Here is a 25,560-nt window from a genome sequence, read left to right on the forward strand (position 1 = left end):
CTCTTTTTAAAAATTTAGTGCAAACATATCCTGATAACTTTTAACAGGGAAAAAAGCAAATCACCATTTCACACAAGAAGCAAAGACAAAATGTTTCTTTTGTGTTCATGTTTTAATGCCCTGAATAACCATGTGACCTTTCTAGATTCCCTTACCAGTTCCCTCTCTACCAGTACATAATTAAACCATGTTAATCACCACGAATGTGAAGAATTCAGAGAGGTCTGATCTCAATCATTGAAATCTTACAGAATAAAAATGGAAATGGTATTTCAGTTTTGCTTGAAGTTACATACATTTTCTATAAATTCTTAAAGGGAGAGTAACAAGTCAGGTTTTTACGGTAAACAAATAATTATACTGTAAGTAAAGTGTAAGCAATTTTAAGTATTTCATGGTAATTTTATGGTATTAGAATAATGTTTTCCCAGCACGTTGTAAGTATGCTGTACTTTTGGACTGGATTAATCTTGCATTTTTATATATTTATTTACTTTTACATTTTAATTTAATATTCATATTCATGATGGGTTTTTTTTTTTTCCCCACCCCCCCTCCCCCCACTCTATAGTAATCATATAGTAGGGATTTAGAACAGTTTATTGTTAATGTATTTCTAAATTGTGTTTGAACTGTAAAAGGAAAAGTAATGAGTTGGACTTAATCACAACAAACTGATAGCCTTTATTGTGGGCCACGAGTGTCAAAATGAATTAAATACCAAATTAAATAATTGTGTTTTAAATGAAATTACATGTAATTAAGTTTAAACAGTTTTAATTTAACAAATTTAATGATGTATTAAATCATTTTGGCACTCAAGGCCCTCCACACCGCGAGTATGTTAAATGTGTGGTGTATAGTTATTTGTGGGAACTTTATTTTTGTTTTTTTTCACTTTGTTTTCTATTTACATTAATACATGTAGACACCCTGTAGGGTGTTGCGGGTTCAAATATTGAGGGTGAGCACAAAAACAACAATGGTCCAGGAGTCGGTCAAACAATGATTTTTAATGAACACACGCGTGGGGAGATGAACACTGCGCACAGACAGCATCGATCTCCGGCCAGTGATACACAAGTAGTTGTTTTTATAACATCAGGGTATTATTTATGACGCCCCCTCATGCGCCAAAGCAGATACAATACAATAAATGTTGACGACTTTTGACACATTTAAAAGGACATCTTCTCCGTCTCGAGGCCAGGCGCTTCCTGTTAATCTTCTGACTCTCACTTATCTCCTGGAGCAAACTGTCCCTTAGGCAGACACAATTTTGCAGTCACAAGCTTTTGCAAACTATTATTTGAACTCTTACCTAAACATGAGTCTAACTACTGTTTGTGTGTGTGTGTATGTGTGTGTCTCGACCTCCAACGCACTCAGCCTCACCCCGCCCGTTGACGCTTCTGGCCTTTTACCAGACAGAAGCTCTCTGTGATAGGTGTAATAATCTTAACTAAGAACATGTGTAATCTATTGAATAAATGCTTTGATGAAATGATAATTAATGTAATGGTAATGATGGTTATGAATAGTAGCAGTAAAATATTGCCCTGATCTCCACAACGGTGTTTACAGTGACTGCAAGGATAACCACACTACTGGTTGAAGAACTTATTTACTATGACCCTGGGGTCCGTTCTTCGTACCTCGCTAAGTAAGTTAGCTGGATTTGATTGTTGACGATTTCGCGTGATCCTGGATCGTTCGGTTCCCCGAAGCTCATCCGGGACTTGCTGTCATAGCAACAGATCCGTAAGCGTAAACCTGCTCGGGAGCAGGCTTACTTTATGTAAACAGGATTAGATCGCGGCCACTCAGGTATGTCCGCTTCATGTATACGAAAGCAACAGCGATATTTTACCACTGTTTTACCAAAAATAAATATTATCAATGTAACTAAAGATAATGCAGTACTTGATCCTTTTATTGATGTCACACAGATACATACAGGTCATTTCCTAAAAAAGGGAAATGTACTATTAATCATTCTATTTCATGTATTTGATTATTTCAGATGTAATTCATATTCTAGAGTTGTAATTGTAAATTACTTCGTGTAATCAAGATGAGAGACCACGGCTATAAAAGCGAAGGTGGATTTGGGAAGCCTGTCGCAGCCATGTCCTGTCCGTTTACGCGAGCCACCCATTGCGGAAGGTGCAAGATTGATAAGGAGAGTCCTCAGAATTCAGCGTATATTGCGGGACAGACAGGATCCTTTAGCTCAGCGCGACAGTGTGCTCATAGAGAGATATCGATCTTCCCGTGAGGATATTATTTACTTAACCAACTTGTTGACGAGGGGGTGCAGGACCACCACCTGTCTTTTTTTGCTCTGCCCTTTTCTTGGTTGCTGTTATAAACAAACAGATTATTTCAGGGTCTCTTTTCAAGAGACTAAAAGCAATATAAGTGATAAATATTACCATTCTGTAGAATATTCTTATATTTCACTTTTACTTGTTCCCATGTTCTAGTGGCTCCACAACAACAAATGAATGAATAACTCACACCTCTCTCTGGTTATCTCAAAAGACTCTTTATTGGTTCAGTCACAGACACCTGTTTGTTGCATCTGTATTGGACAGTATAAAAACACATGATAAAGAAAATATACAACAGATGTATAGCACCAGGTTCTTCAACAAACAAAGGGCTGATGGTTATTTATCAAATGACAGAGACTTGCCCACCTCCTTTATGTTGAAACGGCAACCATAGTGACATGCATACAACGGTAGTCGGGCACAACACACCCTAAAGGGTGAAGTTTTTGACCTACAGCTGGACACCTTGGATCTGCCGGTCTCTGGACAGATGGCAGAAAAACAATGACATTGATCCAAGATTAGTGTTACCCCATCAACTCTCAGGCCTAGTCCTAGCTGAGCTCCTGTGGAGGTCGGCGTCCCTTGCTGCAACTTAAGAAAATAACAGAAAATCCAGGGAAACAGTGACAACTCAACATTTAAAAAGTAAATAATGCTATTACGTGTAAGAGGAAAAAAAAAATTCTTATATTTTTGTTTCTCTGATGAGACCAACGCAGGTGGGCAAACATAGTTTGTATAGCAGAATCCTTTAAGATCACATTACATGGCTATGGAAACAACTGAAGTAACATCCCAGGCCACTGGTACTCATGTACATCCATTCGTCTGTCAGCAATAAAATAATTACTACATACTGATAAATCATCTGGATTTGTATTGCACCAAACAGATTCTAGTTTTACAGTAAGGGGGGGGGGGGGGGGAGTGGTAGTGGGAGATGGGATGTGCAAAATATGGGAGGAGGAATCTGCGTAGTGGGATTAATCTCAAATATAGAGCCCCTTTCAGACGTGCACTCTTCGCCTTTGATCTGACAGCATGAAAACACGTAGGTTTCATGTGCGAAGGAAGACCCCGGTCACTCTTCTGTGAAAGCCACGACGGCAAAGCTTTTACTAATGTTGAACTTGCAACATTAGTGTATCAACTTCTACACTGCATGCGTCGCATTGCAACTTAAAAGGAACTTGCGAGATTAGGACAGCGACCGTATCGCGTGGACCTGCGAGTTGTTGAGCTCTCAAGTGAAAGACCTGAACAGAAATACCAGGTACACAATGAGATTTTATCTCGCCAACTCTGTTTCGAAACAACAGCAAACATCTCTCTGAGCCTGTGCAGGAGAGGCAGGGTACAGCTCTCTCAGCAGGATACATGCAGTAATGGGTGCGTTCCACTTCCCACGTAGGCAAGTCTGAGTGATGTAAATTGCATCAGCAGATGGTGTGCAAGACATCTGCATGCCTGCCAATTTGCAGTGATGGCATAGACTTGCCCGCTGAGATGCTGCAGTTTACAAACAACATGTGCAGAAAGTAACAGGAAATGCTACTCGTCAGTGGTGTCTGCAGCTACTTATACGTGCAACGCACACGCTTAAGAAAAATACCCTGTTCATAGTGACAACAGCAGAAATTAATAGTTAAACAGCTGGTCAGGGAAAACTCATTTTTCCCCAGTAACTGGTGGTTGCCAACCTGTCTCTAGGATCGTGCCTAAATCTATGAGACAAACGCCCACACCCTCTTCACAGCTCAGTTTTTCAGATGATTTTGTGGTCCCAGTCGTCAGTTTCACATCATACTGAATAAAACGTAAAAATTCTAGTCATTCAAAGTTGGGAGGTCACTGGCTAAATATTTGTGAACAACAAGCGCAAAAAAAAATAAAAAAAATAAAAAAATAAAAAATAAAAAAAATCACAGATTAAATACGAGTAAATTGTGAGAAACAATGTAAAAGCACCCTACGTCTGACTGACAGGATGTCAGCACTTTAACGAAAAGCCAGCGGTGCATATATCACGTCTGAAAGGGGCTCAATAGTGCAAAAAGTCGATCTGACAGCAACATACAGTATATGCTTTGGGTGAAAATAATACGTTCTTAGAAAGATAACTGAATAAAAACAAGAAAGATCCCACAAACCATGAAATTAACCAGAAGCTATGTTCTACAACTGCATAATGCCATTTCTGTCACTTCACAGACACCTCTGCATTTTGTGGGGAATTGACAACTGAAAATGCTCTTGAAAAAGAACTCATGACATCAAATATTTGGTTTTAGTACAGGCCAATTAGTGCATTTCAAGACACACTCTTACAGCTGTGGCCTTTTCACAGATAGCTACTGGAGTTAAGATTGGGTGTTAAGTGAACTGAAAGATTCCTTCATTAAAAGCCTGTTTTGGCTACTTGTTTGCGACAGCAGTAGAGAAAACAAAAGGCTCGGATTAAGAGAAAGTTTCAAATCAAATTCCAATATACTTTAAGCAAACCTAAAATACAAAAGCAAATATTAAATTACAAATTAAACATTCAAAACAGTGCCAAAGTACGAGTCACTATAAATAAAATAAGTGGGGGTTTTAGAGCTGGCATTGTGGCTTAAAGTAGTAAAAATTATGATAAATGTCAGGTTAAGATATACAGTAAGGGCTCATTTCCGAGAAGAAGTGTTGGTCTTAGTATCAGTAAAGGTACATTTTTAGGGAGATGGCAGTCGAGCTTTCATTCCTCTATGACCACTCTGACAGGGTTCACGGTATAAGCACTCTTTCCATTAAAACTCTGAAGTAACTATTATATTGATCTACTATACACCTTCAGAAAGACAAAGGCAAGATGACAAAATGTACATACATATCCATGGATAAAAATAGTGCAACATCAAGCTTTTAAGTTAGACTGCTACATAGCTGCTGATTGTAAGACTGAACCATACTGAGATGGCCAGTCTACGTGGTCAGCACAAAGTCCAAAGGCACCACGTTAAACCACAGTCCCTTTCCCAGGAAGAGGAGGCCTCATGCTTCAGTTAGCTTTCTGTCAGGAAAAGATAAAAGAACAAACGTTTATTGGGTAACTTTTGCATGGGCAAAGTCAATGCCTTCAATTCAAAGAAAAGAAAGAAAAGTAGTTACCAAGGACAAAGTCACGCCATCTCGGCCCAGTCAGGCCCCTCATTCGCGATTGTCTCAAGATTTTCGCTGGTGGTGGTTGTGGTGGTTCAGTAGACGCAACCCTGGGACTCTTGAATTTTCTTTTCTGCCTCCCTGCTGGCTTTGCTTCCTGCTCCTGGACTGATTTTGATGCAGAATCTGCCAACTCTTTCGAGGCAGTCCTCCTATTAATGCTCCTTTTTCTTTCAGTTTTCACAGCTTTAACGAATCTTACCAGTTGCCTGTCCTGTTCTGCAAAGAGGTATGCAGAAGGTGACCCTTCCAGTGTCACAGTACAAGAGTCCCACTCTTCCTCAGCCGATTCGCTATCAGGAGAGTTGATCTTCCTTAGAAACACCCGGCATTCTTTCAGCGTTTCAGGACCCCAGGCTTTGGAGCAAAGGTTCTGCTCTTTGTGTACATCCACGAGTTCCCGAGTTTGGCTAACCGAAGAGGCGGCAGAACCGTTTTCCAAACCAACAGAGTGCCGATCGTTTGTGGATGTGTATAATGCTTTACGTTTAGATTGTAGTCCAGTTACTATACGTTCATTTCTACAACATGATACTGCTTTTATGTTTCTCCTGTCCCTAGCCCCATTTTGCCACCTATCCCTTTCTTTCCGGGTTAGAAAACGTGTCCTTGCTCTAACCAGAGTGGCTTGATATATACTAAATGCTTTGCCTCTCAACGGCTGGACTTGGCGAGTGCGCTTGCTTGCAATGCTTAAAGTAAAAAGTTGTCGTCTGTGTGTTGACACAGCTGCTTTGTTTCTCTTCCTCAGCCATCTCTGAGCCTTCTGATGCTGTAAAGGGCTTTTTGGCACCATTTTGGCAAACTTCTTGATGTGTTTGCGGAGTCGCTCTGCCTGAGGACTGTGGCAAACACTTTTTGCATTAGCAGAACGAGGGAAGTGCATAAGTTCGTAACGATTACGGGAGCTTGCCTTCTTGACAATGGCCAGAGATTGTGTCTCGGTGGTCTCCATAAACCAGGAGCAGATCTGCTGCATGCTACAGGACCTTGGTTTGTTGGGCGAACAGTCAAACAGTGTTCGGACCACAGAGGAATGATTTGAATTCTTGGCAAATAAACTGCTGTCTTTAGTGCCTAGTTTAGAATCGAGGGCCAATTCTTTTTCTTGGTTGTCCACAGCGTCTGAGACCCAAGTGTCAGAGATGACTCTTATTCGTCTGGCGAGCTCCTGGTTCATTGTCTTTTCCTCAGCTGATGCTGCCCACCACCTTAATGTCTCTTTAGACCTAAAGATCGAATCAACAGATACCCCTGCCAATCTGCTTACGTCTAGAGAAACGCCCTTCTTCTGTGGTCCACATGACTTTCTCTTCTCACCTGAAGTTTCGAAACTACTTTGCTGCTCATCCTGTCTCCTTTCACTGTTTGCCTTGTTTAAAAGAAGTTGTTTAGAGCGTCGTACCAGCGCATTGCTGCGGCTGTATGATGTAGAGGTGGCAACAGCATGCAAAAAGTGTATTGATGGCTTTCTCACTCTCTTGGAGTGTCGTACTACAGGCTGATTGGGGAGTTCATCTTTACTACCATCCTCTGTTTCTTTCCCTTCTTCTTTTTGACCCCTTTTGCTCATTAACTGATGACTGATTGTCCTGGGCTCTTTGGCAGACATGAAGTCTTGTAGAAGTACTTTCCTAGGAGCCAGCATTTCAGGAGACTGCCTATTCTCTTTATTGATTTGAATTTTACGTTGACGAGGTGACACTGTGGTCACTGTGACTGAGATTCCAGAGATTTTAACCTTTGCAGGTCTACCTGGTTTCCTTGAGCGAACAGAATCATCATGCTTTTGACATTTGATGTTACTGCCAGATTGAGGAGCAGGCCTTTTCGCTGGTCTGACAAAATCCAACTCCTCTGAGGTTGTTTTAATACTACCTGAGCTGGTCTTAGAGTTGTGCAATAGATTTACGGCTCGCCAAGCGTCATGAAATTCTGTTTGCAGCTGGTCAAAGCCCTCTGACACCAATCGTTTGTTTCTCCTCGAACGGCCATATACGACTGTTATCTTGAGGTTTTTAGTTGTATTCTCCTCAATATTAGGTGCCAACTGACATTTACCATTTACCATTTTAACATTTTTAGGTTCGGAATCCAAAGTCTTCTGCTTACGGGGTCGGCCAATTGGCCTTTTTGCTTTTTGCTCCAGCTGTGGTCCCAGTTTCTTCGGACGCCCAGGACGCCTTTTTGGTGGAGTGGTTTCATGAAAAGAAGTCGAGTTACCTGATAATCCCTGGCTGTCAGCTCCAGCTACGCGCTTAGTTGGAGTACCTTCACCTGATCCTCTGGAAGCATCTTTAGGTGATGAGGAAGGGGACCTGGGCAAAGAAGGAGACTTGCGTGGTGAAGAACCGTACTTGGGTGTTGAGGAACCAGATTTGGCGGGTGACAAAGCACACTTGGGTGTTGAAGAACCAGACTTGGATGGTGAATTAGCAGACCTGCGTGTTAAGGAAGCAGATTTGCTTGGTGAGGAAGAGGACTTCGATACTGAAGAATCAGACTTGTATGGTGAATAAAGAGACTTGGGTGTTGAGGAACCAGATTTGGCAGGTGACAAATCACACTTGGGTGTTGAAGAACCAGACCTGCGTGTTGAGGAAACAGACTTGGCTGGTGATGAAGGAGACTTGGGTGTTGAGGAACCAGATTTGGCAGGTGAAGAAGCAGACCTGCGTGTTGAGGAACCAGACTTGGCTGGTGAAGAAGATGACTTGGTTGGGGAACAAGAAGACCGTATGCATGAGGCAGAAGATTTTAGTGGTGAGACAACTGATTTTACTTGTGATATTGCAGGCTTTTTGCTCTGGATTGTGTGCTTCTGATGTGTCCCTGACCATGAAGACTCTTCACAGGGATCAAAATGTTCTGTTTGTGAGCCAGAACCAGAGCCTGCTGATTTGAGACTGTATTTAACTCCCTCTTTATCCTTTACTGGTGATACAAACATAAGTTTAATTGGACTAGTGTACTGGACTTGGGAATTTTTAAGACTCTCAAGACAAGTATCAGAATTTATAGGGACATCCATATTTGATGAGTCCTGTACTCTTTTTGATGATGCTGATCGTAACCGTCCTAAGAGAGGGACAACACTGTCACTACTATTGTTCTCTTTGCCTGAGCGATGTTTTTTAGGACTTTGGTCTTTCGCAGTCACAATCTGTGGAGTGACCTGGCTTTGACTTTTCACTTCCATGTGAGATAGTTCATGTCCTTTTTCTGCTGACTGAAAGGCAAGCTTCCCTGTGTTCACACATGAGGACAAAGAAACGTCATTTCTGGATTCTACGTTGGCATCCTTAGCATCTGGATCTTTTGATGACATATGATTGGTGCTAGATGAAGCCTTGTCCTTTTGTGCTTTCTGATTGAAGATAGGTTCAGAGAAACACGCAACAAAGAACATACGTCTGGGCTCTGTGACATAGGAGGAGAACCGCGGTGGAGGGACTATATTTCTCCTTGATCTTCTTGCACCCTCAGAAATGTTAAGCAGATGACACACTCTCCCTTTAATAGCACAAGCTTTCCTTTTACCTGATCTTTCAGCCTCAGTGGTTTCACTTGATGGGGATCCCTTGTGGCTTTTGTCATTTGTAGAACTGCAACCCTCACCACCTTCTTTGCAGGACAAAACACACTGTTTAGCTGAGCTTGTAGCCACTGTATTCACCTGTTTTTGTACACTTGAACTTTGTTGGTCATTGTTGTTCTGTATCTCAGGGGTGCATTTAGGTTTTTCAACATTCTGGCGATGACGGGATCTAGTAACGGGTGACTTGGATTCTTTGTCTTGGCGACTAAACAGCTCACTCAAGCTGTAATCACTGGGACTGCTTGTGCGAAGCACTGTGGTGATGATCTCAGTGACATGGGCATCAGCACGAAAAGGCAGGTTGTAGCTGGTTGAGGGAGATAACGGCTGCTCCTTTTCAGAAACATAGATAGCCGTAGAAACCAGAGTAGGGTCCTTGTCTAGAGGTGTTATTGTCTCCAGTTTCTCACTAAAACGATCCATGACATCCTGCAGTGAAGTCCCACTTGGATTCTTATCAGCCTGACTTCTTTCAGCGATCTTACTTTCAGCATCTTCTGTAGTTGCATTGACATCTGAGGCTTCGTAGCTTGCAGTTACAAAACTCTGTACCATGAGATTAACATCCTCCTCTTGGTGAAGCAGAGAGGGTGGGTTTTCATCACATTTCTTACCGAAATCTGATGGGATTGGGGAAAGAGGGGGAGGAGAGGGACTCTGCTCTCTCTTCAGAACAGGACAAGGAGGGTCTCCATCTCCTACCTCTCCATCTGTTGTTTTCTTGATTTGGAAGCTGCGTTTCTCACAACATATGGAAGAGGACAAGCATAAATTAGAAGAGGGTGTGCAAGGCGAATGGAACGATGCAGGAGAGGCTGCAACAAGACTCTGACACGAAGTGCAATGCAGCTTCTTGGAACATAAAACAGTGTCCCTTTCGTTCCTGAGCATCTCTTTTTCATGGCAAGCATACTTGAGGATTTGGTAGATTAAGGATTGGTGAGCTGGGCAGAGAGAACTCAGAACATCATCCAATGTGGAACATTGACCAAACTTAGTCCCTCGCTGTTGCTGACCTGCCTTGTCTTCTGTGAAAGATGGCACCGGGGAGCTAGAGGTAAAAGGTAAAAACTGGAGTTAGAATGTTTTACTCACAAAGTTTCAAATGAGAAAAAAAAAAAAAAAAAAAGAGCATGCACACAAAATAATGAAGACTAAAAATTTCAGCAGCAAGCACATTTAAGTTGCATTTGTTCCATAACAGCACTGCCTGAAAGTTTGTCATTTCTGACTTCCATATATTTTATAGATGAGACTGGAGTTCGTGCTGGTTGCAAGACTGCACCCGCATTATTAGAGTTAATGTAAAAATGTGATATGCAGCTTAAGATGTAGGCAACATATTGTGATGAAATGATGGTAATGTATCCTTACAGAAATCAATGTTTGAAATAAGCTTAAGAAGAAAAAAAGTTACACAGTAAATTTTTTTGGCAGTAGACTTGCTAGCCATCAATAATGAAATAAAATGAACTCTGAATGGTACAAAACTTTCAGCTTAAATAATAACATTTGGAAAAAAAAAAAAGTGGAATGTAGCTTGTAGTGCAAGATGTTTTTGTGGTTTATTACACCAGGAAAACGATATTGTAAATGCAGCCTATTTAGCAGCGTTTGCCGTGTAGTTTTTCCCCCAAATGCACTTTCATTTTTGGAGTGCCACTATAATGTTGATGTATTGCAGAAGGAAGTGACATGATGCATTGCTCTACATTGTGTGAATGTGTGTGTGAATGGGTGGATGACAGGTTGTGTAAAGCACTTTGGGGTCCTTAGGAACTAGAAAAGTGCTATACAAATACAGGCCATTTACCATTTTACCATTTACTGGATTCTAGCCCTTGTAAAAAGTTGTAAAACCTTTGATCTGCAGTACAACTCTCTGATAACTGTAAAGCAAACCATTATTCTAGAAAAAAAATAACAACAGGCGATTGATTAAAGAACTGTTTTATTGATTAGTTGCTGAAGGCAAATGATAACATTCTGCTAACAGCAGAAGGAATGATTGAAGAAACGCTCAACTTAACTTTTTTTTTTTTTTTTAAACCAACAGCACTTTCATCAACAAACCAACAGTTCAAAAAGCCCTCTAATTTTCATAACAGCCAGCAGGTCCAAGAAGTAAGATATTTAATTATAGAATCAAGTAACTGATTTAATATCAACCTATTTTCAAGTTTTTACTTTTTCTCTCCAGCAATTTAAGTACTGTTTGCGGCCAAACCATGTCAGGTTTCAAGAGGCCAGGTTTAAGTGTTACATTCTGTAGTGTTGAGTCAAGTTTCCACTGCAGGAACTTTTCACTGAAGGAACCAGGGTACAATTACAATTCTGGGGTGTACCTCCAAGAGAGTCCTTGCTCAGGAGGTAGAACAGCAACTTTGGTGGTGGGGTTCAAGCTAAACTTTTCTGACCGACTTGTTAAATAATTTCTTCCAACTACTGGGCAGTTTGCTGTATTGTTGTGTTTAATTTAAAAGCGGTGGTGGTGGGTCTCGAACAGCCATTGCTGTTTCATACATGAGCAGTTTACAGCAATTTCATGTTCTTTGTCTTGTTTGACAGGTTGCTAATTTTCAAAAATAGTGCTTATTCAACATTTAACCTAACAGCATTGAGCCCCACTTGAAGCTTTTCTGGGCAGGAATATCTACCCTCACAAATTAGTCCTACAACTGGAACATATACAAAGGTGTATATGTTGCAAAACCACCTGCCCATCTCCGCCTAGTTTCTGCGGTGGAAACTTTCCAAGTACTTTAGGTGTTACAGAGGCTATATTGTTGAGTTTGTTATGACAAATTATTCTTTAAAATCATTAAAATAATTTAATAGTAACAAAATCACTAAACAATCACAATAGTCAGCAGTATAATTTCTGGACTAAATAAATTATATGAGCTAACATTTAAAAGCATTCATGCAATTGTAGCAATACACATTTCACAATGCATCAAAGTGCCCCGTTACAAATCAAGAACTACCACAATATTTAAAAAAATAAAAAAATAAATCACAGTTCTGAAGCGCAATCAATAAATAAATATGCCATAACAACACAAAACAAGTTTCTAGAAAAAAACAATTTTGTTTTATAAATCATAGTGCAATAATTGATTTATGCATAAATAGCAGAATTACGTTGCCTCAAAGATTTGCCAGCAGTTCAATCAAAAATTAAAAAGCCCTAATCTCAAAGCCCAAGTGTGTTCCCAGAATTAGCTGCAATTAAACAAATACAATGATGTCCTTTTTCAATTTCTCAGGGCGTGTTCGGAGTCATTTTGATATAAATAGTAGATAACTCCCAAAATAGAGACATGCTGTGCTGAGCTGTCGCCATAGAGTACCATGTACCGCAATAAGAACAGACATTCAGAAGTGGAGACAACATTTGCACAGCTGGAGGAATTACAAAGGTTGAAATGCCACAATTTTGTGACTGAAGAACTTTTAAAAACCGACATTAATAACAAAAAAATAAATAAAAAATAAAAATCTGTAAATGCCGCAAGACAGAATTTCAACCTTAAAGGAAAAAAAAAAAGAAAAAAAAAAAAAGATTTTACACGCCACATGGCTAGTTTTTTTTTAAAGTTTAAGTGTTGTTGATAGCAGTGAATTTACATTTCGCTGTTTCTTGAGAGATAAAGAACTCATACAGATTTTAAGCTTGATTTGAAACCTAACACTGGGCTATAGGCAGAGAATGTTCAGAGGTATATATGGCAACAGGTTAAAGACGGTGAGAGGGGGGGGGGGCAGGCTGACATTGCAGCAAATCCAAAGTAAAGCAGCTTTGTGTGGGTAACCCTGAAATGCTGCTTTGGTAGTAGCACTGTTAATGGAAAAAAGCCCATTCTAGAGGGAGACATGAGTGTAGACGAAACTTTTAGCATTTTTACAGACGCAGACAAAGAAGCCTTAAAAGCCTGACACTGAATAGCCGCGTGGTCGCCGTTTAAACATTTCACTAAAAACCTAAACTACCGAAACCTCCAGTAGCTGACACAGTCGACCATCTATAACATTAAGACTACCCATAAAACAAATATTAATATTAGGCTTAACGGTATTACTGTTAAAACGTTAACTGAAATGAGTTTTTCTTGTAGCTACGCATCCATGTGCCAGGAAAACAGTCCCGTAAAAGTTAAGCAGCGGTCATGGTATGAGGTTTGCAGTAATACAGCTACAGTAGCAGAATTAGTAAATATCTGTGATAATAAAAGAACATCTTTCACAAACGGTACAAATACACAATAATATACAGTTCCCAAGCTTATCAGTGCACATTTAAAACATGCTGCACGTTTGCATTCCAACTACACTCAATACAGTGTTTAGATTAGCTTGTACAGAATGAAAGGAAATATGTGGACACAAAATGGCTTTTTTAAGCTAATCTCTTGTACAAAAACTCATAATCAAGATGTAGCCACCACAGCATATATACTGTACAAGCTCCCTGTTTGTAGAGGTCTCTAACAATAGAAATGAGTTTTTAAATAGTTTTAATGGCTCTAAGTCACTTGAAAAGCCTAGGTATACATACCCAGAGAGATAGAAAGCTGCAAATCACAATCATCAATGCTCCATTACCAAGGAGCTTTAAGAATTGAATTAAACCTGAATAACCTAATAACCTAACAGCTAACAAATATGACAGTCACACTTTATTTTTCAGCCTTAAAAGGTCTGCAACTGTGTTTCTCATACTTGAGTCTTGAGCAATCTTTTTGGGCAGCCATCATTGTTTGTTTTTCCTCCTTGAGAAAAGGATGTACAACACAGTACAACTACCCTGAAGGTAAAATAATTTGATTCTATATCACCAACAGATTCTCGTTTTAAAAAAGCCTTTGTTTTTAATTCTGTTGATCAATCGTGGTAGTAAAAATTACTAAGTGATCTAATGTTAAACTATGAATACGTTACATTTTGTTGAACATTAACTTATCGATGATTTAATTAGATGTAATCACATACTGGTATCTTAATAACCAAGCCACGAAACTCCACAGCAGTCCCAAACGGAAAAAAACAAACAAACAAAAAATAGAAAAACAGTATTCTGACAATAGTACAGTGAAACGAAAGGAGATGGTGAATTAAGAGGTTCAGTACCTCAGGCTCTGATCCGAATTCATTTACCACGTTGGTCTATCCATAAACAAAGTAAACGATCTAAATCGTCTAGATCAAGATGAGCAGGACTTCTACCTGAATAAAACAGTACTGTTTATGGCTGCTTTAACCAAAGGACTCAGAACGAAGCAGGAGAAATACAGCTTTAAGTATGACTATCACATCACAGACAGAGTTAAAAGACCTGAATATTAATATCAGTGTAGTTTGTAAAGGCATGTGTTGTGTTTTAACAAGTGTCTCCAGAAAACATTTATCTTGTAGGAGGTGATGTGTTCAAGTGTTGAGGTGTTTTTGAGGCGTTTGTGGTCTAGAACCTCTTTGCGTCAGCAGCTGAGGCAAGACTCCCTGAGTTAGTGGAACTGGTCGTGCTACCAGAACCAGACGAGTGAGAACTGGACAAACAGAAGTTGGCAGATTTCTTCTTAGGTGGGTTCTTCAGTGTTCCAGTACGCTCTTTCACTTTGTATTCTAGTGTGCTATGGGGCACCCCATAAACCCCCTGGGCTTTAGACACACTCATGCGACCAGCCATCACCATGGTGATGGCCTCCTCCATCAGTTCGTGGTCATACTGGCGGTACCTCCCACGCTTCTTTCTAGGTTGCTTGTCTTTATCCCGGCAACCTGCCCCATCTTCTGACTCATCCAGTGAGGATCCACGTGGTCCCAGGCGATGAGGTGACTGGCTGGCACTGCCTGGACATCCTTGTGCCAAGAGTGGAGGTCTGAGTTTGAAGAGAGATGAAGGTCTGGCAGCTGCTGTTGATGAACTGGCAGTACCTTCGCTTGATGAGGTACGTTGATGTAGGTTTTCAGCTATGCTGCAATTCTCAGCTGACACTGACCTTTTGTGGTCAGACGCACAACGAACCTGAGGAATACGCAGGGGTGTGGGTGGCTCCAGACTGGGGGTGGGGCTTGGAGGGGGCTGGAGAGCATCCCTGAGCTGGGGAAAACAGTGAGGGAGGGTCTTCTGTAAACTACCCGGCTGATAAAAGGCAAGAACAGATGAAGGGAAACTAAAGTCCCCATGCTCCTCGACAGCACCTCCAATTTCTGCTCGCTCTGCCCATGCTGCCACTTTCTGCAAAACAAGGCGTGCTTCGCCACCCAGCATTGTTGACATCACATTGCATGATGTCACTTCATCCCTGATATCTCTGCTTCCTGCTTTAAGCTGATGCAGCACTCCCAGCCTCCCTTCAGCCCAGCCATCCAGACCCTGTCTCAGGGTTTGAAGGGGTATTCCATAAAGCAACGCAGCCCGCTGCTCCTGCAGCCTTCCTGATCGTATATCCTTCAAGGCCTTGGACAGCAATCCCTCAGACAGCTCCCAGCTCCTCTCAGTGTATTCCTTCTGCCTGCACTGCCTCCTAGGGATGTGAGGACCAAACAGCAGGGTCAGGATGGAGGTGATGGAGGTGGTTTGATTTGTGGCATAGGGGACAAGGGGGTGCAGAGCGAGGGGTCCACTCCTTTATGCCTTGTGTTGGTAACATCACTGCGACTGTTAGTTTGTCTGTATGTTCTCAGTCTGTTTGTGGGCCCTCACACGCACGCACACACACTGCTGCTGTGTGTCTCTCACACACAGCAGCAAAGCCTCTTCACGTCCAGGTGGGACAGTCTGTGAATGGCTGGGGTTACTTTGGTGCTCACATAAAACCCCTGTAGTTTTGGGATATCCAGTGAAAGTCCTACATGCTTGAAGATTGGATAATCAAACTCATCATTAATGTATTAGTAAAAACGGACGTAAAATGGTTGTGAAGTACTGAAATGCTCTCCTCATTATACAATCCTGAGCTGCTGGCAAATGTTATAATACGGCCATTGCTGTGACGTTACCGCTCAAGAGATAAAAGAGTAAACCCCATAGAACCACAACACCAAACACAAGCTAGCTCCTCACAATTTATTACAATTACTTGAACCAAAGCACTGCTAAAACAGGAATGTGTGTATTTCAGGCTGAACAGGTGCTATTTAGCTGAGCAGTGAGCATGACAGTAATAAACACAGTGCTCATGCTAACCTCTTAATCTTTGGCATGCTATATAGCTGTTGTTGTACCACACTCTGAAATGTGGATTTGCTGCAAACCAAAGTGATTTTTCTAGTCATAGGATATGGGCCATAGTTATGTAAACGGCATTCTTGTTTTTGTGAAGAAGACCCAGATTTAACTAAGAGTAGGGATAAGTCAATAGGCCAGACACATTAAAATGCAGTCAGAGAACTACAAAAACTTACCCTGATCCCCTGTGATTCTCTGATGATGACGAAGTTGTTGAGCAGGCAGAGTTCCGGTTGGAGAGGTCCAGCACACCATCTGTTACAAGACAAGTGGTCAGAGTCTGAGTGCCAGTTGTTTGGTTCCTTCAGGAGGATGCCCATGTTACAGTCAGACATAACATTTAATTTTATATGCGTGCACTAAATGCGTTCTCTACCTTCGATCGTGTTCTCCTCCTGAGTTCGGTTCACTGTGAGGTCCAGAGGGGCGTCAGATGCTTCGGACGCGTCAGACAAGGGTGATGAGGTCCTTGTGACACCATTTGTATTGGTGTGGAGCAGGCACTTGGATGCATACTCCTTAGCAAATGTGGTTATCATCTTCTTCATCAGCTCCTGAGCAATCTGAGGTATGTTGGAATCACTGCTCAGGTGCACATCTAACAGGAGGAGAAAGAAAAAAAAATACAATTAAAATCACTGGTTTCAATTTTAACATGCATTATTTAAAGGACTAGAAAACTGATCTGAAAAACTGATCTAGAAAACAGTGTTTAAACAGCGTTTTTAATGAGATATTGAAATTAAATCCACTGTAACAAAAAATGTCTTCTGATGTTACCACACTAGAAACAAGTCTCAAAAGCATCCTAAATCTTTGGGAACACTTAGTGGGTCATGAATAGCAGAGATTTGACATGCCAATTACACCACAGTAACCGCAATGTGTATTAGGTCAATAATGTAATTCAGTTCATTGTGTACATCAGTAGACAGGAACTGTGAGATACTCCTCTCTGGTTATTCCCCACATTAATATTTATGTCAACTTTGGCAGCTGTTTTCAGTATAGGAGCTCTTAGTATATTAACAGTTCTACATAACAACGAGGTTGTCCAAATCCACCTGACTCACCTTTCTTGTGGAACACAGCTTGGAGGAACTTGTGTGCTGATTGGGTGCTCTCAGAGATGGTTGGGGCCTGACAAGGTGAGTAATCAGAGGGGGAGGAGAGGGGCGACGTGGCTGCAGGTGCTTGATCCTAGAGAGGATGATAAAGAGGAAAAAGAAGAAGATACAGAGACAGAAAGGTGATTACTTATTTAGAATTATTTTTTACTCTAGGGTGCAGAGAAAAGAAAGACAACCTCTCTGAGACTTATCAAAACTAAAGTCCTTACACTAGATTTGTCCAGGAGCACGTTGCAGAAAGAGCACGGAGAGCAGTTTGATTCTGGAGACCAGTCATCTACCTCTTCCGGTTCACAGTCTGAAAGACACAATATCGCATAACCATGTATTACAGTACTGCTGATGGATCAAACCAAAACTGACAACAGGCAGCAGGGGTTTCTATTCTGTTTCCTTATACCAGCCACTTCAAATGCTGCTGACACAATACTAATCTCATTATGAGCCACGCTATCATATATAGACAATACACACGGAAGAATGACTAGAGTTTTTCCATAAGTGGCATCTAAAAATCAATTAGCTGCTAATGTTGATTTCAATAGAATGGTTTTGATTAACAGTTTATCATGCTTGTCTTTTTTATAACCAGTTAAAGTGACCGTCACTCCTGCCTCAATGAACTCTACATAACTGTTTAACACCCCCCTTTTTTAAGGCGACAAAATACACTGAACAAGAACTGCTTTTACAGCTACTCTCAACCAGAACGTTTGTTGCAGTAGCTCATCTATTGCAGATCAGTGCCTGTAAAATGACAAATGTGACCCTGAACACAAACTGTGTGAAGCCCACAATCAGTTTGATTTAATTCCAACTAATACTGTAGAAGGTGTAGTGAATCGTGTGAATGCGGACAGCAGAGGTGGGTAGTAACGAGTTACATTTACTCCGTACCTTTTTTGCACAATACTTTTTACTTTTACTTGAGTACATTTGTGAAGAAGAAACTGTACTTTTACTCCACTACATTTGCAAAATTCGACTCGTTACTTTTTAAAAAAAATACTTAGTTTAACACATTAGATAACATGCCGCCAGTGGAGTTTCCAGTAAATTTTTTACCAATCAGATGTGGCCATGCAGTCACATGACCAGTTTGAAACTGTGGCGGGCAGAGCGGCCCGAGCGTTTCAAAGTAGCGGACACACGGAAAGAAGAAACACATGAAAACATGGCAGAGCCAACTGTCTACGCTAGAGCTGAAGAGGATGAACACCCTTGGCCTCATATACAAAGAATGTTTTGCTTAAAAGCAATACAATATATATATATATATATATATATATATATATATATATATATATATATATATATAGACAATCCATGTTATGTGCTGGATAGACAATCCAGCACATAACAGCAGGGTGCAAGATGCTAGCAGGCAAGGCATACATGGAACGCCATAACCAAGTGGCCGGCATAGTGTACAGGAACATCTGTGCCGAGTATAACCTGGAAGTCCCGAGGTCAAAATGGGAGATGCCCCCAAGGGTGGTGGAGAATAACCGAGCTAAGATCCTGTGGGACTTCCAGATACAGACGGACAAAATGGTGGTGGCTAACCAACCGGACATAGTGGTGGTAGACAAACAGAAGAAGACGGGCGTAGTGATCGATGTAGCGGTTCCGAATGACAGCAATATCAGGAAGAAGGAACACGAGAAGCTGGAGAAATACCAAGGGCTCAGAGAAGAGCTCGAGAGGATGTGGAGGGTGAAGATAACGGTGGTCCCCGTGGTAATCGGAGCACTAGGTGCGGTGACTCCCAAGCTAGGCGAGTGGCTCCAGCAGATCCCAGGAACAACATCGGAGATCTCTGTCCAGAAGAGCGCAGTCCTGGGAACAGCTAAGATACTGCGCAGGACCCTCAAGCTCCCAGGCCTCTGGTAGAGGACCCGAGCTTGAAGGATAAACCGCCCGCAGGGGCGTGCTGGGTGTTTTTTTTTTTTTTTATATTATATTGCACGAACGTGATAATTATATTGTATGAACATGATAATTATGTATACTGTAATAACGTGATATTATATTGTTCAAACGTGAAAGGTATATTGCACTAACATGAAAAGTATATTGTTAGAACAATAAACTTTTCAGGTTATAACGTGATATAGCTGTATTTTTCTTTTGCCTGGGTGGCAGCTCTACGCTTACGTACTCGGATGAGCTTGCCACAGTTCTACAAGTTGTGCCTCCATCTCGTGTCCATATCAAACGCTGCTCCGCCTTTTCACTTTCATTTCTGTGTTTGTGCATGCGCAGTTTGAGAGGGTGCGTTGAGGGGCAACAGGATTTCAAACAGGTTTGATGTTCTTGCGACCATACGATTGATGATTGGGAGCTGGTCGTGAGATCTTAATTGCTTTTCGTTACCCCATGTATACTACACGATGCACAACACACGGCTTCCATCACTGTCTTTCTCGTCTTTCCCAGAGTAACAGCCAAACAGGAGGATCTAATGGCTAGCACTGCTTAGCCTTGCACGCGTTCTTATTTTAAACTTAATCTGGAATTCATTGCAAAGTGTTTGTGCGGGATATGAATGACAAGATTTTGTTTTTCAACAAGAGTTGGTAAAAAAACATCTCCAGTGTGATCAAATTTTCTTGCCAAACATCCGCAGCTTGGCAGTGTATACAGCACTATAATGACCAGAGCTAATTCTTTTGAAAACCATACATCATACAGGTCTCAACTTCATCAGACATAACCTAGACACAGAGCTGGATGATGCCAGTACAAACAGCGGCCTAACCGACGAAGATGATGGATCCATGGGGGCAGGAAAGCCAGAAGCAGGGGAGCTGGAGAGGTACCTTTCATGTCCATTCACTGGAGGTGTGGATCTATTGCATGGCTTTCCTCACATTAAGAAGCTGTCAATCAAAATCAATACAGCTCTTCCTGCATCTGGAGCTTGTGAAGGACTTCTCAGTCATGCAGGACTCCTGTTCATTGCTTAATAGTTACAGCTTCACAGAAAGAACCTTGAGAGCAAACTGCTGCTGAAGCTTAACCATCACTTCACTGAGTGAAGAAATGGCACATTTTTGCTAAATATCCAGAAAATGCACACCCATACAACTTATGGTAAACTGAGCTGCCTTGTATGTACATATGTTGAAGATGCCTCGTTCTAATGTTTTCTCTGAGGCTGCTGTGCCACTTGGAGCAAAAATGAATATAAAGTTTACAGCATATCTTGTCACTGGAAATTGTTTGCACTGTTTATATATTTATATTATTTACTGTAGGTATTGGTGAAAAAAGCTTTATGTTGTGAAAAACTGAAATCAGAATTGTGCCTTATTTTGTTGATGTTTTTACATATATTCCTTTTGAAAATGTATATTTATTTATTTTTGTTTGTCTGATAACATTTATTTATAAAATAAACCGGACATTTCAAACAGTTACTCACTACTTGAGTAGTCTTTTCACCAAGTACTTTTTTACTCTTACTTGAGTAACTTTTTTGACGACTACTTTTCACTTTTACTTGAGTAATAATATTTTAAAGTAATGCTACTCTTACTTGAGTACAATTTTTGGATACTCTACCCACCTCTGGCAGACAGACACATGATGCCTCATCATGGTATATGCACAACTCACCTCTTGTCTGATTAGATGACATAGCATTAAAAAGAATACTGAAAATATAATTTTCCAACCTTATACATTGAGCTGTAAATGTATAACAGAATAAAATGTCCTATAAATTATATATTTTATATTATCTGCATATGACCCATTACCCCAAATTGTTTTAGATACATTTTAAGTAACCATCTTGCTCTAATCCAAGTGTATATTACATGAATACATCACTGATTGAAGAAGTGATTAAAATCAGACTTTAGATATGATGCTGTATTAAATGTAAATGCCTACAGTTGCCAGTAATTTTACTGTTGCCAATAGTGTGCTGCACGCTTGTATTTAAACAGCGGCATCAGCTGCCACTGCATTTGACTTTTTGAGCTAAAATGTTTCTGAGGTTGGATGTACCTACACCCATCAGCAGTTTACTTCATATCATGGAAAGCCTTGCTATGATTTTCTTAAAGGTACATGTAATATCAGTTTTCCAGAATAATTTTAGACCGATGCCTAAAATACTATGAATTAAAGTGTAAAGGATATTTTGGTACTTTGAAGGCACAATTTATATGAATTAAGTATATTTTAATTTCATATTGTTAGTACCGTATTTTTTTGGACCATAAAGCGCATTAAGCGAAACAAGCATTAGCATTTATCCTCCAGCTTCACTGTTTATGTTATGCTAACATAGCTATGTTGCTAGCGATCACATAGCACAGCATTATATACCAGCTAGTCCAACTTCAGTAACCCTACAAAAGTCACTGCTGTTTACTTTTCTGTCTTCATTTATGTTGGAAGTGATAGCAGAGCTGTATGTTTATATTTTTCACAAATCACTCACTCAAAACGTGGTATACCATGTTTAGGTGGAAACTAGCGAGCTAACTTCCTGCTAACTTCTAACTCCATTAAATTTAAGAAATTCTGTTTTCATGGATACCTGGATGTTAAACTTAATTGTCACACCTGGTAAAGCAGCAACGCTGCTCATTTTATTAAAGATGAAAGAATTTAGACAGTCTGTAACTCTCAGTGATGCCGCAGTGTTCGTTTGACTTTGAGACCTGAAGCAGACGCAGCTTTGGACCCAGATTACTCCGCGAGGCCCTTGACTACGGTACCCGTAATCCTCCGACAATACATCAAGCGGTGCGACTTCGTAGCTAAAGTTGTACTAAAAGATTTTTTGTCAGATTTTTGAGCGTTGTGTACCACATAAAATTGGTTCAAGGTCAGTAAGCACAACCGGAATTAATACTTAAGGCACACTGTGGATTTTTGAGAAAATTAAAGGATTTTAAGTATGCCTTATAGTGTGGAAAATAAATTATTAAGGGTGGCAGTAAAAAAAATGTTGCACAGTGGTGTTGCGCTGTCTTATCATTCATTTAAGATAGATTTTTTTCCCACCCTGATCTTGTCTCAAATGAATGCCTCACTGAACAAATCATCCACCCAGCCAGGAGTCTATCACGTCATCTGACTAGGTTCCAGTGTAGCCTAACTCAAACTCCAGATGACACTGCAGACTTCAATGAGATCCCAGACAGTGTCAAGCAAGCTGTATGTTTTGGCTGCTGGTGTCCACAGAGTGCTAGAGGGATGTGAAGGCATGATCGAAGCTAATAAAGGCATCAGAGAGACAGAAAGTAAGACTTTCTTTAGTTTTTTCAGGGATCTACCAAATTCTGGTGTTTTAGGTTAGATTTATTTGACTTCCAGGTTCGATATTGTGCTCCTTCCTGATATAAGTACAAAGGGTAGTGGCACCATGGGTATGTTTTATGGTGTAACTGCTTGCTTTATATACTGCAAATATTTTGTGAAGACCTTTGTTCTTGTGAGGCTGACATACTGGTGGTGCCTTGGAGCACACCGTAAAGAGTGACGGAAGTTTCCAGGGCGTGGGGGCTTTTGTGACGCTGAGGTTGTTATGTGACTGCAGAATTTTAGCAGGTGAGAAATGGGTCACACATAAACACATGGCAAAGGCAAAGAAGATTAAATTTCAGCTGATACATTACAGTTTACTCAACATGGTTTTGGGAGCTCTGGAGACTCTACTTTTCAGCATACTGTACAGTCATCTGACACAGAAATGGACTCTATCTCCTCAGGGCTCAGTTTTAGGCTTTTGAAAATCTAGTCCCTGATTACTCCTACCACAGCTTTAGGTCTAACAAAATATTGAAATTAGAATACCAGAAAATATTTAGACTTGCCTCTAGGATCAGTGAAACTGTATCATAATTTGTTAACAATGGTTGTTAAATAATCTAATAATGCAATCTGCTGTGCTTTCTCTCGAGGTAGCATAGAGCATATATATGTAAAATTATGAGTTAAAGAGGAAGTGGACTGCTTTTAAATGAGCAGGAAAAGAATCGTTTTTGCTATTTTTGAGTCCTACTTAAAAACAATATACGGTTAAAATTACAGTCAAATGGGAAGTACAAGTATGAATCATACTGAATACGTAGTTTCTGATTCAACTACTTAAATAACGTAATGAATACCAATCAATAGCTAAGTAAATCCCACAACAAATGCTAATCTTTTTTGGTTTAAAAGCCTTAATATTGGTGACACAATTTTGAGGTCTGATATTATAAGAATAGATATGGGACAGCGTTGGGAAGACAAAAGGCATGGCAAGAATAATGATTTGTTTGTTTGGCAATATCATCGCTTATGCTGAAAATAAATGTACAGTCCTCTTATAGTCACAAGCCAATGGTAAAGAGCATATACAACCAACAACCCACCATGAAATAAATTGAGGTCTCTCGGCAGCGGGCCATAAATTCCCTCCAGAATGCTTTCAAACCCTGCAAGACAAAAATGGGAGCAATCCATCAGTGCTGATACGAACAAGTGCATGGTTTAGGGCTCCAAGATCTGAGAAAAATCTGCTCTCAAAACTGTTTACTATGTTGTCATTTTCAGGAAGACAGAACAATTTAGATGTTTACAATGAACTCTTTATAAACCTTGAAAAACACACATACATGATTACATGTAGGATGCCATTGTCACAACAGTTTAGATCAGAGGTGTCAAACATGCAGTGTGAATATTACCGTGAAGTTGTTATTACTCCCATTTAAAATTTCCTGGTGTGGTGTTAACAGCATTATTTCACAGGAATTAAAATGTAACTGTAGATACAGGCAATTTCTTTAAATCACAAAAACAAATGTAAAGGTTTATTTTGTGCCTTTTTAACTGTGATACATACAATACCAGACGATGCAAAGAACATCGAGAAATGCTGAAACTACATCAATCATCATATTTGCAAAATGACCAAAATAATTTGATGTCTGACAAAATTTTACGGGAGGCTTCTATATTTTGGGTGATGTCAGTTTTTTGCTTTGTTTAAAAAAATTTTTTAAAAAAAGATCGAGTTTTTTTGTGACCAAATGGACAGTGGTCTTATAAATCCGGCCGACTTGAGACCGGACTGGACCGTATATGGTTCATTAGCTAAAACGAGTTTGACACCCCTTGTTTAGACGTTATACACAGTAGGAAACTGACTTACGAATAGGTGCGCCAGCCTTATGCTAACATCACCAGCTGCTGTAGCATTAAAAACTACGTTCAAATTAGAAGAGAGCCCGAGAAAAACCGTTACCGGACACCACTGAAATGAATGCTTTCCTGGCATTGCACTGACATTAGCTTACTTAACGTAACAACAACATCCTCCCGAAATAACAACAGCTTTTAGCTAAGCACTGCTATAGCATAGCCATCGAACAATAAACAATTATAACTGTATGTTACTAATATAACTGATTGTGTTATGGTACACCGATAGATAAAATTACATATCTTGGTTGGGCATATGCATTATATCTTATTGGTTACAATCCAATTTAAGACAGAAATGAAACGACCCAAGAAAGCGCTAACGCCGGCGAAGGGCTAGCAAGCGCAGACAAAAGGAGCTAGCTAAGCAGCTGTCTTGGCTTAACTGAACACTAAAAACAGCCACATCAGTAGCTGCTAGTTAGCTAGGAACCAACACAGCTCGGGTAGCGATCCCTCTGTTGCCGGACAAAACCATTCACTACATGTTTTATTTTTTACAAAATACTAAACTGCATATGAACCATACCGACGCAGTGTATCAATTTGTAACGCCAAGAATCAAGTTCCCGCCGAAACAACTTCTTTTCTGCCATGCATCTACACTGCAGCGTCGTCATTCTTCGTCCTCTGCCCCTCTTTCTCCCCTGTTTGCGTTACAGCCGCTGTGTATTGTAACCGCTGCGGTGCATTTGTCGCCGCTACCCGATCCGTACCTGAAACCCAATCCGACCACGCATGCGCGAACCTTACCTCACTTCCTCTCTTTGCCAACATTTCCTGGAGCACGATTAAAAAAACAAAATTTAAAAATGACCGTTGTTGTAACGCAAACAAATTACCAACATGATC

General features: G+C 40.5%; 1 protein-coding gene across 2 annotated transcripts; it reads right to left on the reverse strand.

Annotated features, from left to right (window-relative positions):
* Positions 1-2,527: 2,527 nt before the first annotated feature.
* On the reverse strand, positions 2,528-25,425 carry lcorl (ligand dependent nuclear receptor corepressor-like). 2 transcript variants are annotated; one of them, XM_085459351.1, is made up of 8 exons: positions 25,238-25,425; positions 23,877-23,939; positions 17,706-17,794; positions 17,440-17,566; positions 16,743-16,964; positions 16,543-16,621; positions 5,487-10,186; positions 2,528-5,388 (listed from the first exon to the last, which is right to left on the reverse strand). In XM_085459351.1, exons 1-8 carry the CDS (start codon positions 25,326-25,328, stop codon positions 5,381-5,383), a joined length of 5,379 nt encoding a protein of 1,792 aa, XP_085315477.1. In that variant the 5' UTR covers positions 25,329-25,425; the 3' UTR covers positions 2,528-5,380. The 2 variants fall into 2 exon arrangements, with proteins under 2 accessions (XP_085315477.1, XP_085315478.1); XM_085459352.1 differs by lacking the exons at positions 2,528-5,388; positions 5,487-10,186 and adding an exon at positions 14,337-15,662.
* Between the last annotated feature and the right edge of the window lie 135 nt (positions 25,426-25,560).

The sequence above is a fragment of the Copadichromis virginalis genome, linkage group LG6, assembly GCF_057382275.1.
Source record: "Copadichromis virginalis isolate Kocher_CV1m ecotype Utaka linkage group LG6, C_Virginalis_male_GT1.1, whole genome shotgun sequence".
Classification (NCBI taxonomy): Eukaryota; Metazoa; Chordata; class Actinopteri; order Cichliformes; family Cichlidae; genus Copadichromis; species Copadichromis virginalis.

Coding starts and splice junctions, on each gene's coding strand:
- lcorl (XM_085459351.1), bottom strand. CDS start 25,328: ATGACGACGCTGCAGTGTAGATGCATGGCAGAAAAGAAGTTGTTTCGG. Junction 17,795..23,876: donor AGACCTCAATTTATTTCATG/GTGGGTTGTTGG, acceptor TGTGTCTTTCAG/ACTGTGAACCGGAAGAGGTA. Junction 10,187..16,542: donor GAGAATCACAGGGGATCAGG/GTAAGTTTTTGT, acceptor TTTTACCTCTAG/CTCCCCGGTGCCATCTTTCA.